General features: G+C 46.7%; 1 protein-coding gene and 1 long non-coding RNA gene across 3 annotated transcripts in view; one reads left to right on the top strand and one right to left on the bottom strand.

Annotated features, from left to right (window-relative positions):
- Nucleotides 1-8,593: 8,593 nt before the first annotated feature.
- Nucleotides 8,594-15,999, bottom strand: part of LOC144679836 (transcription factor E2F5-like) — a 42,366-nt gene continuing 34,960 nt past the window's right edge. Inside the window, exon 9 of the mRNA XM_078540677.1 lies at nt 8,594-9,849. Coding sequence (XP_078396803.1) covers nt 9,704-9,849 — 146 coding nt within the window. The 3' untranslated portion in view covers nt 8,594-9,703. The remainder of the gene's footprint in view (nt 9,850-15,999) is intronic.
- The window catches only part of LOC144679837 (uncharacterized), a 216,087-nt gene continuing 209,891 nt past the window's right edge, over nt 9,804-15,999 (top strand). For both annotated transcript variants that reach the window (XR_013576432.1, XR_013576431.1), the window contains exon 1: nt 9,804-9,894. This is a non-coding gene — a long non-coding RNA (uncharacterized LOC144679837). The remainder of the gene's footprint in view (nt 9,895-15,999) is intronic.

Here is a 15,999-nt window from a genome sequence, read left to right as displayed (position 1 = left end):
CAGAGGGGGGAAGGTGGGACCCGGAAACCTCTCTGATTTAGGAATGAAGTCAATTAATGTTATTGTCACCTCTTTGAGTTTGGGGTTTTGGTGGGGGCACACAGGTTGCAGGCATGGAGGTTTGCCATCACAGCAGGTAGCCTGTCAGGGTTATGCCATGATTTTAGTTGGGTCTGCAAAAAGGAGCACTGCTGAGAGGGACAGTCAGTCATCGGCATAGATCCCACTGGGTTTCTAAAGGTTGTGGGGAGTGTGGTCTCTACATGCTCAGGCAGTGCAGGGAGTTGTGACTGAGCACAAGGAAGGCAGCAGCCTGAGCATGATTCTCAGAACTTGGGTCTAATGGCGATGAGGATCAACATCCTCAGCAGCAGAGGCAGAGCTTTGGGCATGGGGAGGGTAGAGAAAAGGTTTGAGGGGCATGAAGGTCATGGGGACCAAACCCTTAGCATACTGCCGAAGACAGAGGTTCCTGGACACGGAGAACCAGATCGTGACAGAGATTTATGCCCTTGTTGAGGAAAACCTCATAACTAGAAGCACTGCTCGCCATGCCCTGCCAGTAACCGTCAAAGTTACTATAGCCTGGAACTTCTCTGCCTCTGGCTCATTCCGAGAATCAGCTGCAGTCCTTGGTGATGTCTCACAAACGGCTGCCACACCACTGCATCTAGCATGATGCCCACTTTGCGAGAACTGGACAGCACATTTAGTTCATGACAGATGGGGCCTTGCAGGGGCAGAAGGTATTGGCTTTTGCCGCCATCGCTGGATTTGCCCATGTTCAGGGCATCATTGATTGCACCCATGTGGCTATCAAGGCACCAACTGAGCAGCCAGTCAGATTCAACAATAGGAGGACTTCCACTTCCTCAATGTTCAGCTAGTCTGCAACCAGAACAAGAAATTCCTCCATGTGTGCGCTCACTTTCCTGGCAGCTGCCATGCCTCCTTCAATCTCGGGTTGTCCAGCCTTCTCCAGCTTGTCATTCCACGCTTCCAAACTTCATGGATGGATTTAATTAATTCATGGGATGAAGGCTTAGCTGGCTAGGCCAGCATTTATTGCCCATCCCTAATTGCCCTTGAGAACATGTTGGTGAGCTGCCTTCTTGAACCGCTGCAGTCTCTGCGGTGTAGATACAAACACAGTGCTATTAGGGAGGGAATGCCAAGATTTTGACCCAATGACAGTGAAGGAACCACGGTATATTTCCAAGTCAGGATGGTGAGTGGCTTGGAGGGGAACTTGCAGGTGGTGGTGTTCCCATCTATCTGCTGTCCCTGTCCTTCTAGATGGTAGTGGTCATGGGTTTGGAAGGTGCTATCCAAGGAGCCTTGGTGAATTCCTGCAGTGCATCTTGTAGATGATACACACTGCTGCTAATGTGCACTGGTGGTGGAGGGAATCAATGTTTGTGGAAGGGGTGCCAATCAAGCGGGCTGCTTTGTCCTGGTTGGTGTCAAGCTTCTGAGTGTTGAGGGAGCTGCACTCATCCAGGCAAGTGGAGAGTATTCCATCACACTCCTGACTTGAGTCTTGTAGATGGTGGGCAGGCTTTGCGGAGTCTGGAGTCTGGAGATGAGTTACTCACTGCAGGATTCCAAGCCTCTGATCTGCTCTTGTAGCTACAGTATTAATATGGCTAGTCCAGTTCAGTTTCTGAGCAATGGTACCCCCCCCCCCCCCATCACACACACCACCCCCCCAACAAGGATGTTGATACCATTAGAGGACTTTCTGGAGGACAAGGGTTATCCCTTGAAGAGATGGCTACTCACCCCCTTATTTGACTCAGAGATGGAGCCACAGAGGTGCTATAAATGAAGGCACCTGCTCCCAAGGATCACCATTAAGCAGGCTATCGGGCTTCAGAAAATGCACTTCCTGTGCCTGGATCGGTCAGGTGGCACGTGCAGTACAGTGGTCTGCTGCAATCTCCATAACTTAGCTATTCAGAGAGCTCTGGACTTTGAGGAGGATGAGGCCCTGGAGCAACACATCTCATTGGAGGAAGAGGGGGAGTAGGAGATGGAAGAGGATGAAGAAGAGGAATATATAGAACACAGAGGTGCCCCAACTGCACAGGGAGATGGCTGGACCTGGAATAGGACTTGAAGCTCTCACCAGGGAGCTGACAATGTCAGAGATCATCTGATCCAGGAACATTTCAGATGAACCCTTCTAACCCTAGAGGATGGCATGATCTGGAATTCACTTTCCCCTGATTACGAGAGCACTTCTATTGAAGGCACAACCTGGAATAGATCCATTCTTTTTGCCAATGAATGATGCAGACCTGTCCATAGGTTTCATTGGCCCTTTCAATGACCCTGATTTCCATTCACAACCTGTTCTCTCTTTTACAGGCTCGCCATTAAAAATTGGAAGTTCACACGTCTGGTGTCATGCTTTAATATTTACATCATGTTGAAAAATAGAGAAAGTACACATTTACAGATGAAACAAATCCCAGTGACCCACTCAGCGCTCTATCCAATGCTGTGGCCTCCACGCTCAGCCACTCCTATGTGGTAATCCCTTGTGGCCTGGAGGCAGCCTGTCACTTGTCTCTGCTTGTGGGTGAGATGCATGTGGTGGTCATCCTCATGAAGGAGTCAGTGGGGGCATATTCAGAAGTTGCTGCGCTAGCATCAATGCAGGGACAGCCTCAGGCACTGGGCTGTGCCGCATGGGTGGTCCCTCGGGAGGCTGATAATGATGATGATGATGGTGCTCTATGAGTACCCTGACTGTCTCAGCCCTGGATTGAGGGGAGCACCATCTGGGGTGCAACTGGCATCCACAAGAACACAAGAGATAGGAGCAGGCGTAGACCATACTGCTTGCTCTGGCATTCAACAAGACCATGGCTGATCTTGAGCTTCAACCCCACACTCCTGCTCACTCCCCATTCTTCCCTGAGTGACCAAAAATCTATCAGCCTTAAATATAGTCAATGATGGAGCATCCACAACTCTCTGGCATAGATAATTCTAAAGATTGACAACAATGTGCGTAAAGAAATTTCTCCTCATCTCAGTCTTAAATGATCAAGTCCTTAATCTGAGAGTGTGTCCCCATATTCTAGATTCCCCACCCAGTAGAAACAACTTCACAGTGTCTAACCTGTTAAGCCCCTTCAGAACCAGTACATGCAACCATCTCTGTGCAATCAGTGCCATTGACTAGTCAATGGTACAGAATGTGCCGAGTATTGTGTGTATATCAGTATACTGCTCTTGTATCCTTTCCAAGAGCTACATCATGCAGCTCTCCATGAGATTGGCCACTCTGTCATAGGAGGAACTCAAGTACTCAAAGCCCTGAGCCATGTTGGCATACATGAGCTGGATGGATTCTTCCATTCTCATCCCATGACTCTGCACTGCCTCAAGGAACCCCAGCATGTGGGTAGAAGTGAAAAAACACAAAAGGGGCAAACACGCTGTTGGGTGTGTGCTATAGGCCCCCAAACAGTCAGAGAGAGATAGAGGATCAAATATGTAATCAAATTTCAGAGAAGTGTAAGAATAATGAGACAATAATAGTAGGGGATTTTAACTATCCAAATATTAACTGGGATAGTTTTAGTGTCCAAGGTAGGGAGGGTGCAAGATTCTTAAGTTGCATCGAGGAGAACCTTTTTAGCCAGTATGTAGAAAGCCCAATAAGGGAGGGGGCAGTTCTGGACCTAATATTCAGAAATCAGCCCGGACAGGTGGAAGGCGTATCAGTAGGGGAGCATTTTGGAGATAGTGATCATAACTCAGTTAGATTTAGGATAGTTATGGAAAATGATAAGGTTGGGCTGGGAATAAAAGTTCTAAACTGGGGAAAGGCTAATTTTACAAAGTTTAGAGACGATTTGGCCCAAGTGGACTGGACTGGAGCAGCTACTTGCAGATAAAACTGTGTTAGAGCAGTGGGAGGCATTCTCACTGAGAATGGGGGGGCAGTGGGTGGTGGTGGGGGAGGGTGGTGGGGGAGGGTGGGTGCAAGTCTGGAGAACCCTGGATGACAAGGGACATAAAGCTTAGGGTTAAGGAAAAAAGAGAAGCTTATGGCAGAGACTGAGGGTTCAATACGGCATGGTCCCTAGAGGAGTATAAAATGTGCAGCGGGGAGCTTAGAAAGGGAATTAGGAAAGCTATGGGAGTGCATGAGAAAGCATTGGTGGGTAGAAGAAAGGAAAACCCAAAGGAGTTTTTTAAATATATAAAGAACATTATGGAAAGAGTAGGGTCAATTAGGGACCATAGAGGTAATGTACATGTGGATCCGGAAGACGTGGGTACAGTCTTCAATGAATACTTTGTGTCGGTCTTCACAATGGAAAAGGACGATGCAGGTATAGACATCAGGGTGGAGGACTGTGAAATATTATAGGAAATTAACATAGAGAGAGAGAGGAGGTAGCAGCGGACTTAGCAGCCTTAAAAGTGGATAAATCTGCAAGCCCAGATAAAATGTACCCCAGGCCATTGAGGGAGGCAAGGGAAGAGATATCAGGGGCCCTAGCAGTAATTTTCAAATCCTCCCTGGCCACAGGTGAGGTACTAGAGGACTGCTAACGTTATCCCATCATTAAAAAAGGGAGGAAGGGATAGACCAGGAAATTACAGGCCAGTCAGTCTAACCTCGGTGGTGGTGAAGTTACTAGAAAGAATTCTGAGGGACCAGAACCTCTCTGCACTTGGAGAGACATGGATTAATCAGGGATAGTTAGCATGGATTGGTTAAGGAAAGGTTGTGTTTGACAAATTTGATCGAATTTTTTGAGGAGGTTACCAGGAGTTTTGATGAGGGTAATGCATTTGATGTGGCCTACATGGACTTTAGCAAGGTTTTTGATAAGGTCCCTCACGGCAGACTGGTCAAGAAAGTAAGAGCCCATGGGACCCAAGGCAAAGTGGCACGTTGGATCCAAAATTGGCTGAGAGGCAGGAAGCAGAGGATGATGGTAGAGGGATGTTTCTGTGACTGGAAATCTGTTTCCAGTGGGATTCCGCAGGGCTCGGTGCTGGGGCCCTTGCTGTTTGTGGTGTACATAAATTATTTGGACTTAAATGTTAGGGGGTATGATCGTGGATGACACGAAAATTGGTAGGGTGGTAAATAGTGAGGAGGATAGCTGTAAACTTCAGGAGGATATCAATGGACTGGTCAGGTGGGCAGAGCAGTGGTAAATAGAATTCAACCCAGAAAAGTGTGAGGTAATACACTTGGGGAGAGCTAACAAAGCAAGGGATTACACTATGAATAGTAGAATGCTGAAAGTACTGAAGATCAGAGGACCTTGGTGTGCATGTCCGTAGATCCCTGAAGGTAGCAGGTCAACTAGACAAAGTGGTTAAGAAGGCATATGGGATACTTGCCTTTATTAGCCAAGGCATAGAATACAAGAGCAGAGAGGTTATGCTGGAACTGTATGAAACACTGGTTAGGCCACAACTGGAGTTCTGCATGCAATTCTGGTCACCACATTATAGATTTGCCAGGATGCTGCCTAGACTGGAAGGTCTGAACTATGAAGAAAGATTGGATAGGCTGGGTTGTTTTCCTTGGAGCTGCGAAGGTTGAGAGGGGACCTGATAAAGGTATATAAGATTATGAGGGGCATAGAAAGAAAGGCTCTTTTTCCATTAGGGATCAATAACCAGGGGGCATTGATTTAAGGTAAGAGGTAGAAGGCTAAGAGGGGAGTTGAAAATTTTTTTCATCCAGAGGGTGGTGGGAGTCTGGAACTTACTGCCTGAAGGGCAGTTGAGTCAGAAACTCTCTTAATATTTAAGAAGTATTTAGATATTCACTTGCGTTGCCTCAGCCTCCACGGCTATGGGCCAAGCACTGGAAAATGGGATTTTTGTAGTCAGATTATTGTTGACTGGTGCAGATACAATGGGCCGAATGGCCTCCTTCTGTGCCGTAAACTTCCATGAGTCTGAGTCTAACGTGGGAACACAACTCTTGAGACTGGTCTAAGTAGACCTTCCTTTCCTGTGACTCCTGAGGCCCTCCATTTCTACCCAGCTAAGTATGGCTGTTTCTGTCCTCCATATTCTGAGGAGGACTACTCCATCCGCCCCAGGGGACTGCCTACAGCTATATCTGACTTTTGCACCTGCTCACTCATATCATGCTCTTCATCCATTGCCACCACATCTATTCAGACATGAGGGTCTGCTGATGTGAATGTATCTGTATTGGTGGAGACACCACTTGCAAGATCTGATGGTGCTTGCTTTGCTATCTGCTTCTTGCGAATGCCCCGGTGCCGTTACAGAACTCTGGCCTTGCCCAATCCATGTCAGAACTTGTGGAAGGCAAAGAGAGCATTAGAAATAGTCTTTGAGAGTAGAAGCCTCTGCACTGCTGACACTTCCCTTAATGCAGCTGAGTCTTCGGCATAGTTTTGGATGGAGGAATGCACTGCAGTCCCTTCATCTCCAGATTACGATATATTTTCACCCTCTCTTCCAGGAATGCCCATCTTTCCTTCCCTGACTTACTCCTACAGAGAAACCCTGGCAATCTACGTGACTTCCTCCATGTACGACACAAACTGGAGAGAGGACACTCCTCCTTTCTCTGGTATTTTCTGCCGTCTTCTCCTGCAAAGACAAATGATGGCTAAGGCACTGCTGGCCTCTGATCAATGCTTGCGGCTCATTCACATAAGAAGCTGCATGCATCAGTGCTGACTCTGAGGCTTGCTGAGTGGGTCAGTAAGTACCCAGGCACACATTACTCTCACATTTAGGTGTAGTATCCACCCTCAGGCTTTCGGTTGATTAGTCTGCTGGAGGTCTAATACCCAAAGGCCTATCATGAGGGTTTGGCATTGCACTCACTTTGCCAGAATAAAGTAATTAAACTTTTTTCAACAGTGGACCCAGATCCTATGGACCACACTCCTACAGCTGACGGTCTCAGCCACCTGCAGCAATGCCGGCTTGCTTTGGGTGGAGTGGGGTGGGGGTGGGGAGGACAGGGGTGACCTCCTTCTACCCACTGGAAAGAGGACATCCTTTCTCTCCCTCACAGTCTCCAGGAGGACCTTGAGATCACCATCGTAGAGTTGAATGCCAGTCCTCTGTCTCTTTTCCTGCATTACTGGTATTGCATTTTCTCCTGAAAATGGCAGCCACAGTAATGGGTGCCATGAGAAGTTTAAATGGTGTCCTGCAGCTTCTATCTTCCGAGTAGCCAGGACAACTTCTTGCATATGACTTGTAAAACTTCAAGATGTCAAAGTACAAGTTGGATAGCCAAGTCACAGCAGCATCTGTTGTCAGGCAGATTGTCTCGAGTCCTGTGGCAAACTTTTGTAGGTCACATTTATTCACAATGTGGTGGTCTGGGTGACCACAGTTGCATGCTGGATCACTTGAAATTTCATTTGTGAAGAGATGCGATATCCTTGCATGGAGAATGCAGATCCTGTTGACCACTGTTTGAGGGAAGTCAAACCCTGGAGGCTCTACTGTCAGGTCACTCACCAAATCTTTGTTGGTGATATTGGTGTCAGCCCAGAGGTTCCACCATTGTCCTTTTTATTAAAACAAACAGCACTAAAACCTTTTTTGAGCTCTGTGAATGCTTCGCGTGATGAGTCACATATTCAGTAGGTTCTGAAGGCCTTCATGATTTGGCAATTCTGGGTTGGCTTCAACGCATCAAACTCTTTATTCCCTTCTGCTGCTTATCAGAAGGTGGAACATTAGGCAGGACTGGGAGCCATTGAGCATGATGTGTTGAGGACAGTGTCCAGGCATTTTGTGTGACTGCTCTCTGTCCACACAGAATACACAAGAGCAGGGCTAGCAGTACGAAGAGTACATGTGCTGGATCTCTATCTAATCTGCTGGTTTCTACATAATATTTACTCAGTTCTTGATCATTTCTTGACCCTTTTCAGGTGTTTGCAGTACATGAGGCTGCAGTGCTGTATGACTCTAAAGTACTTGGGCTATGGCTCATTCTTGGCTGGTTTGCTGCAAAAGGAAACCTGGATTCACTGTTAGCCAAATCGGATGCTAAGGTGGAAAGCAGTGACTGTGGGTCTTAATTGGATTGGGCGGAGACACCAGTAGTTTAAATATTGTCCCAGCTGGGACAAGGTGCTATTGAGATCCTCAAGGTTCGTAGCCTGGGTAACAAAGAGTGGGAGGTGACAATCTTCAGGTGGTCCACCCTATTTTTAACTAATGTCATTATGTCAACATATACAGCTCAACTATTACTTCTCAAAGTATAAGGAGAACCAGGACACCAGAAAAATATTGTCTAATTGAAAAGTTCAAGCGGGGAGTACAGTGATATCCAGGTCTGGAACACAAAAAAATGGTAATCTACCCATCGCCTTAAATAGTGTGTGACCTTTAAAGACATTAAAAGCAAAATTACAGATTGAGGAATAAATATACTGAGCCGTGATAAATGATCTGGATTTTTTCCAGACCGAGTAGAATACTGCTACAACCAGAAGGCTGAAATTCCATAATCATATTCCATTGCTGTAAGCACAGCATTACGAGAAACCAGACAAATTGGTAACCGCTATTTTACTACGAAAGAAAGAATGCAACATCAGAGACACGACACTTTAATCTTTTGTGCCTTTTTTTTTAAAAAAAAGACAACTTTGGTCAATATAAAAACTGAATAGTACAAAGAACTTTTTTGTAATTCTACACTAGAGGCACGCCAAGGGACAATTTTATCCTCTTAAACAAAATACATACTGTAAACATTTCATGAGATGTACAAGGTAGTCTGGTCCAAGCAAACATTTAGACCAACTGAATTACCCAAGTTGTATCACAAATCCATTTGAACACTGAACAGTTAGAAGAGGCAGGGTATATTTGAAGTTATTTGCATAATAACCAATAAGCGACCAAAAATTAAACAATCCACTTATTATATATTTGTTGTAATCTGCACTGTGATTAATCACATTGGTGTGCATCCTACTCACCAGTAGATTTTAGTGTATACTAGATTAGTGATGGGCAACAAATGCTGGCCTTGCCAGCAATGCCCACATCCCATGGAAAAATTAAAAAAAAGACTTTACAGCTGGATGAAAGTTAGGTCTTTTGGCTACATTCTGCTATTAGATATCCTTCCTCCACACCCACACTACCTTCCCTTGAATCAAAGTGTGTGGGAATAGCAGAATTACGGTGAAATTGGCCTAAAAAGACCACTTGTTTATAAAAACAAACATCTTGTGGTCAACTAACAGCACATTAGGAGACTACTTAAATTCAGTCCTAAACTGAGACAGGTTTTCCTATACATTACAAGATAAAAATCTCTCCTAAAGTGCGAGAACCAAAAGGCACTTAAAAAAAAGTGTGCAGCATATAAAAATAATCAAATTTCTCTGCCACCCAATAAAAAAAGGCAGTAGAAAAGTCATTAGTGAAGTAAATAATTTTGTTGCAACATTAATGAGATTATTCCATGGCAGTATCACATTCAATTATAAGAAGAAATGATTCTATTGTGTGCTACATGGCAGTGCTATGAAACAAACTGAACCATTCTCTAAAAAAAATGTCCGTGTAGGACTTAAATATGTACAGGACACAAGTTCAGAAACCTTAAACTTTTGTCTTGACCATAATGCTGTCGTGAACTTCACAAATAGGAACAAAGCAGTTTATGAAGGCTGGTGATCCAGAGGTAGATTCAGTATCTCGGGATGGTAGTCACACTAGTTAAAACCGGCAATTCAAAAATCTGCACATCAAAAAGATCACAGACGCCTTCATTTTCATCCAGGTTGAAACTGTATTCATCAACTGGCGGAGGAGAAAGTCGAAGGAGGGGAAAGACTGTAGGATAAACAGAGCACATTACAGGGAGAGAACTGGCTAAAGGTAAAACAAAACTTCAGGCACCTGTTATAAACAGTGACTTTTTTTTGTCACCAATTTTCTCACTTCTCTTGAGGACAAGTGATTGCTCCTTACTGGGGTATATTTTCTCCGTTGCAGATTGCATACAATAACTCGCCCAAATGGCTATTATTCATGTGAGTGATCTTAATGAGTTGCACAATTGTAGCAGGATCACAGCTGAACCTAATTCTGTCTTCCACCAGTTCATAAAGATGCTCTTCTAACAGAAACTCTTCTGATTTTTCCTCCCAAACCCAGGGCACTGAGGCCAATTGTAACACTTTTACCAGCCCACCCCTGTTAGAGATCAGCTGATGCTGCACTGACTGCGGATAAAATATGGAGAGAAGAGGGCAATTTTCACAGGAATTCTTTTTGTCCATTGGGAACCACAAAAATCCAGGGTTTCTGTGGCTCCTTTGTTAAAGTTAGAGGGGATGAACCAGGAGAAACTCCTGTGTTTTTTCTAGACTGTATGACTAATGTACTCATTGGGTGAACTCACTGAGCACAAGTTTAAGATTAGCTTGTCCTTTGACTCATCAAAGGACTTTACACTAATAACCCGACTCTACAGTTAGGGCATCTGGCTTCACTTTGAACTTCTTCATCTATTTGCCTCTATCGTCCTATCTGGTGGATTGTTAGAAACGTTTGTCACACTAAGCACAGAGGCTTGTCCTGTAGTATTTGGCTCAGTTGGTTGCGCCCTCGCTTCCATCAGAACGTTCACAGAACTGAAAATCAGAGAAGTTATGTTAAACTTGTATAGGATCTTGATTATGCCATACTTGGAATACGGTGAACAGTTCTGGTCTCCACGTTATATAAAAAAATATACAGGCCTGAACCTTATGGTGTCAGAGCAGGCACGTGGTGATCCCAATCTCTCATAAAATCACGCGAGATGATGTATGGGGGGAACGTTCTGACATCATCACGCCCTCGTGCGATATTATGGTCGGTGGGCATGGGCGGATCTCAGAAGCTGACAATTAAAGGGGTAATTAGGCTAATTAAGAAGGCAATTCATCAGGATTTTACGTGGCCGGTGTGATTTCACACTCGGTACACGGGCCACTTGGCTATTTTTAATTAAAACTCGATCCAGGGTGGGATAAAAGGCAAACAGGGTCTTAGCAAACTCCTATCTACTCAACTTGCTATGAGTTGGCTGGAGGTGGTTTTCAGACAGTTTGTTGCATTTTCTTTGTCTTCTGGAGGACACTGGTTCACCAGCATTTTCAGAGGTTTTCTGCTGAGGGCCCCCTTCAGTGCACTATCCTGTGCACTCTATATTGCAGTAAATGGGGATTGTCTACTCTGCTGGAGGGACCTCCTCAGAAGAGGAGGGGAGGGCCAGAAGGGAGAGGAGGCCAGGTGCCCACAGTCAGCGTCCCAGAGTGTGACCTGTGGAAAGAGAGGTGCAGCCAGAGGAGATGCAAGGCTGGCAGAAGTACAAGGCAGAAGGGACTGCTGAAGACGCCATTATACTGCAGCCAGTGGGTCCAGTGCCAAAGGAGGCTCCAGCTCTCTAGGGACAATGTGACCTCCATTTGCCAGATTATTGGCCCAGGGATCGCCTCAAACTGTGTAGGTGGCTACCCTATGCCAGTAGCTCTTAAGGTTACTGTGGCCCTGAATTCTTTTGACTCAGATTCTTTCCAATGGGAGACCTATGTGGTGTTTCTCAATCTGCTGCCCACAGCTGTGTCAAGCTGGTCACTGAAGCTCTGTTCAGACAGGTCAGTAACTTGATTCATTTCCGGACCAACAAAGCCAGTCAGCCTGAGCGAGCTAGATGCTTCATTGCAATTGCTAGGTTTCCCTGCATCCAGGGAGCCATAGATTGTACGCATGTGGCCGGGTGAGCTGGGTATCTTCGTAAATAGAAAGGGGTTCCACAACCTGAAGGTCCAACTTGTTTGCGATCACCAGACTCAGATATTTCAGGTCTGAGCCAGGTACCCTGGCAGCTGCCATGATGCGTACATCCTGCGACACTCCCAGGTGCCAAGACTATTCATTGCTCCAGCTCGATTGGATGGTTGGCTCCTGGAGGACAAAGGCTATCCCCTGAAACAGTGAATCATGACGTCACTCAGAGACCCAATGATGAAAGTGGAGGAGAGATACAATCGAAGTCATGCCTCTACAAGGGTGGTAATTGAGAGGACCATTGGGCTGCTCAAGATGAAGTTCCGCTGCCTGGACCGATCGGGGGAGCACTGCAATATCCTCTAGAGTGCGTCTTGCTTATTGTTGTTTGGTGCGCTCTGCACAATCTGGCTCTGTCAAAGGGGGACCAATTGGAGGACGAAGACAGTGATCCTGATTTACATGCCGCGGAGGGCGAACGACTCAAGTGCTGGGTCTGTGGAGAAGCTGGAGGAGCCCCTAGGTAAGGAGGCGGAGGGTGTTGTGAGGATTCCTATGGGAGGTAGGGAGGCCTTGATTCTGAGAACTTTCAGCTAGGCATCCAATGCAGGGAGTCAAGGTGATGGCAAGGGTAGCGCCACCTTAATGACCTTTCCTGATGAGACAATCCTGTCACCCTTATGTCAAGGTCCGACCTCTGAAATAAAGTTTGTATCCCTTCCTCTGTCTCACATGCGACTCCCAAGCCTATTCCCTTCCAAAGCATGAAGCACACTAACATCATTGCACATAGTGCGACATTTTTATAATGATGCCACATTTACAAATGAACCAGTGCACACATGCCAAGGAAAGATAAACCACTTGTGACAACCCCTTTTGTGAACATAGTGACATAAAACTTCCGTTTGCGAGTGCCATGTCTTGGTGCACCCCCTTTGCTGGCAGCTGGGTTGGAGGCAGCCTGCTGACTCTGATACCATCGGCCTTGATGGCCTTGGCGGCCGTCCTCTGGCCGGCAGAGCCTGTGCAGGTCCTGTCTGGGCGGGAGAGTGCAGCGCCATGGCTGGGCATTCCTCAGTCTCATCAGATACAACGGCCACTGGCAGAGGGGCAGGGGAGCTGCTGCCATCATCTACATTACCCTGAGAGGAGATTGCCGATGCGAGCTGCAGCTCTTCCGCCAACATGAGGTTGGTTTGAACCTCCCTGCTCAACATTGATGGAAGGGCAGCTAGCAGAGTTACTAGGTGCCTCATCCATATATCACACTGGCAGTGACCTGCTGAGGTCAATGCCAGTGTGTGCGCTTACAGGTCTGAACGCAACCCCAGAGATCCCTGATGGAGCTGCCTCTCAATGAGAGTCGCCACTCTCTCGATAGAGGAGGCTGTGCACTCAGAGCTCCAGCTCAATGCAGTGCTCATGCTCCGCATGGACCCCTCCAAGACAGAGACCATGGCACGCAGACCCTCAGGGATCTCTGTCAGATCTTCCCGTGCATCCCGCTGGACATCCATCTGCCGCCTGACAGACGACTCCAGAGGCTCATCATCTGCGTTGTACTCAGCATCGTCCTGGTCTCCAGCAATCCTCCGACTGCCGATGCCCTGGGGGCTCTCTGCCTCCACCAGCTCCTCAGGCAAGTGTGATGTGCCTTCAACGCTGTGCAGTACCGTCTGATCCGACACGCCAATGCCCGCCGGCGTGCCTGCGTTGGTGCTTGGTTCAAAGGGAGGATGTGACGCAGGTGTATCTGTGAGCAGCTCCTCCTCGGGGGTAAGGAGGGTCCTTGGGGTCTGACAGGTGCTGTGAAGATGGCGCACCTAAGGAAGAGAAAATGTCAGTAGTTAACATCATTACGAAGTCACAGTGCAGGCACTCTGGTTGCTTCTCATAATTGACAACTGCCTCACAGACGCATTGTGATTGGGCAAGCGACAGGGACTATTGGTTTGAACATCCCATTCCAAATGCCACTGCCCTACATCTCTTATACCCAACCCTGTCTCTTCCCTGTCCACTCAACTCTTACCTTCCTCTGAGACCCCTGCCTCTCCATGACCTGTGGACCTGGCTCCATGCTCGTAAGCAACCTCCAGAGCTTCTTCCTCCACCTGCGTCTAAATAAGGAGGTTGGGCACACCTCCACCCATTCATCCTCACTCCTGAACATTATGACTTCTCTTCCCCTGTAAGGACGAAAGTGCTTTCATGAGACCCCCTCTACATGCCAGACCATAACACCATCCCCACCAATCAACAGATACAGGTGGTGCCCATCACATTGGGACACCTCACCCTTGCATACATCCAAACCAACTGGGCACATCTTTCAATCTCTCAAGGCACAGGGGTATGTGCCATTTGGCACTCTGCATTTCACGCTCGTGAGCGTCAACAAGTCCTGCCACCTACTCAGACATCTATACACAGTTCCAAACGGACTCAGTACTCACCCTGGCACAGAGCACAGAAGGTCACTGAACCTTTTTCTGCACTGGAGCCAAGTGTGGTGCACAACATCATGCCCGCTCACCTGGGCAGTCACCTCCATCCATTCCTTCCTGGTTTGGTGAGGTGGCCTCCTCTTACCGTCCTGTGGGAATCGTGGTCGGGAGCCGATCACGGGCAGGAGCGGATGTGCCAAGTGTAAAATTCAGGCCATAGAGGCGCGGCAGAAAGTGCACAAAAAGACTCAAAAGGATGGTACCAGAAGTGAGAGAATAGACTTATCAGGAAAGGCTGAACAGGTTGAAGCCCTTTTCTCTAGAAAAGAGAAAGCTGAAGAATGACCTGACAGGTAAGAATTTGGTAGGGTAGACATCAATGTTTCCTCTTAGCTGTGCTAAGAGCTAACAGGAAACAAGCTGCTCAAAAGCAATGTTCCCTTTAAAATGAGGACACCCATGACCCGCATTATTCTTAAACGAACTTCACAGTGCAACAAGCAGGCTGCGCACAGCAAACAGAAACTGGATGGAACATTGGTAGATGTGGAGAAAATGCTTTAGGGGAGACCAGAACTAGGGGCCATAACTATGATATAGTCACTCAAATTCAATAGGGAATTCAGGAGAATTTACTCAGAAAATGGTTGGAATATGGAACTTGCTACAAGGAGTGGCTGAGGTGACTACACAGAAATTACTTTAAGGGAAATCTAGATAAACACACAAGGAAGAAAAGAACAGGAGGAATTATTGAAGAAGTTAAATAATGTAGGGTAGGACGAAGTCTATCTGGCGGCTAAACACCAGTATGGATCTGTTGGGCCCAACAGCCTGTTTCCATGCTGTAAATACTATGTAAGATCTACACTAGGACTTCAATCTCAAAAGTGGACAGTTCACTATGGCCATTTTGTGGGCAGTATACAGTGAACACGATATGGCACTTCCAACAGGGAGCAGCATGTACAAGGAATGTGTCTTTGAAGATCACACGCAAATGATAAAATTTATAGCATGAAAATAAGGGGCTGCACGGTCACAATTTTCTGAAATGTGTTTTGAGCATTGTTCCCATTGAGGCAGTGGATCAGGGAATCACATCAGTAGCTGGTGAGGATGTCTGCAAAATGAAGCAGTGTACATGCCTGTAATAATAAGCATTACAGTTTATCGTAAGCTACCAAATGAATATAGTAATTTGGTTCTGTTGCATTGTAAACTGGCCCGATAACCTTCTTTCCATTTCATAGAATTATAGTGGTACAGCACAGGAGGCCATTTCATCCACCGTGTGCGCGCTGGCTCTTACAAAAGCAACCCAGTTAGTCCTACTTCCCCACGCTTCCTCATATTTCTGCAATTTTTTTCTCCAACAAGTACTTATGTTATTCAAGTTCTGTACAATTTTGTTTTTTTTTGTGCATGTTGAACAAAGGAAGGAAAATCTTTGGGTGGAGTTTACCGCTCCCATTGGCGGTGGGCGTTTAGCGGCATTAGCGGACAATATGGCGAGAAGGCCAAAAGTTGGCTTTATGCTGTCGTGAATCAGTTTGTGGTCGTGCACTCCACCCATCAATGGCGGGCTGTGTTTCCCGCCCCTGCACGTCAGGAGCCTAATTTCAATACTTCAGCATCTCATTAGAAGCTCGGCTTGCCAGAATTGTCATGCACCACGCTGGATCATCCGGCATCACACCCACTGTACATAAGCGACATGTACCTGGCGAGTTGCACTTTGCTCGGGACGTCGAAG

The sequence above is a fragment of the Cetorhinus maximus genome, chromosome 4 (genome assembly GCF_964194155.1).
Source record: "Cetorhinus maximus chromosome 4, sCetMax3.hap1.1, whole genome shotgun sequence".
NCBI lineage: Eukaryota > Metazoa > Chordata > Chondrichthyes > Lamniformes > Cetorhinidae > Cetorhinus > Cetorhinus maximus.
This window is presented reverse-complemented; position numbering and strand designations above follow the sequence as displayed.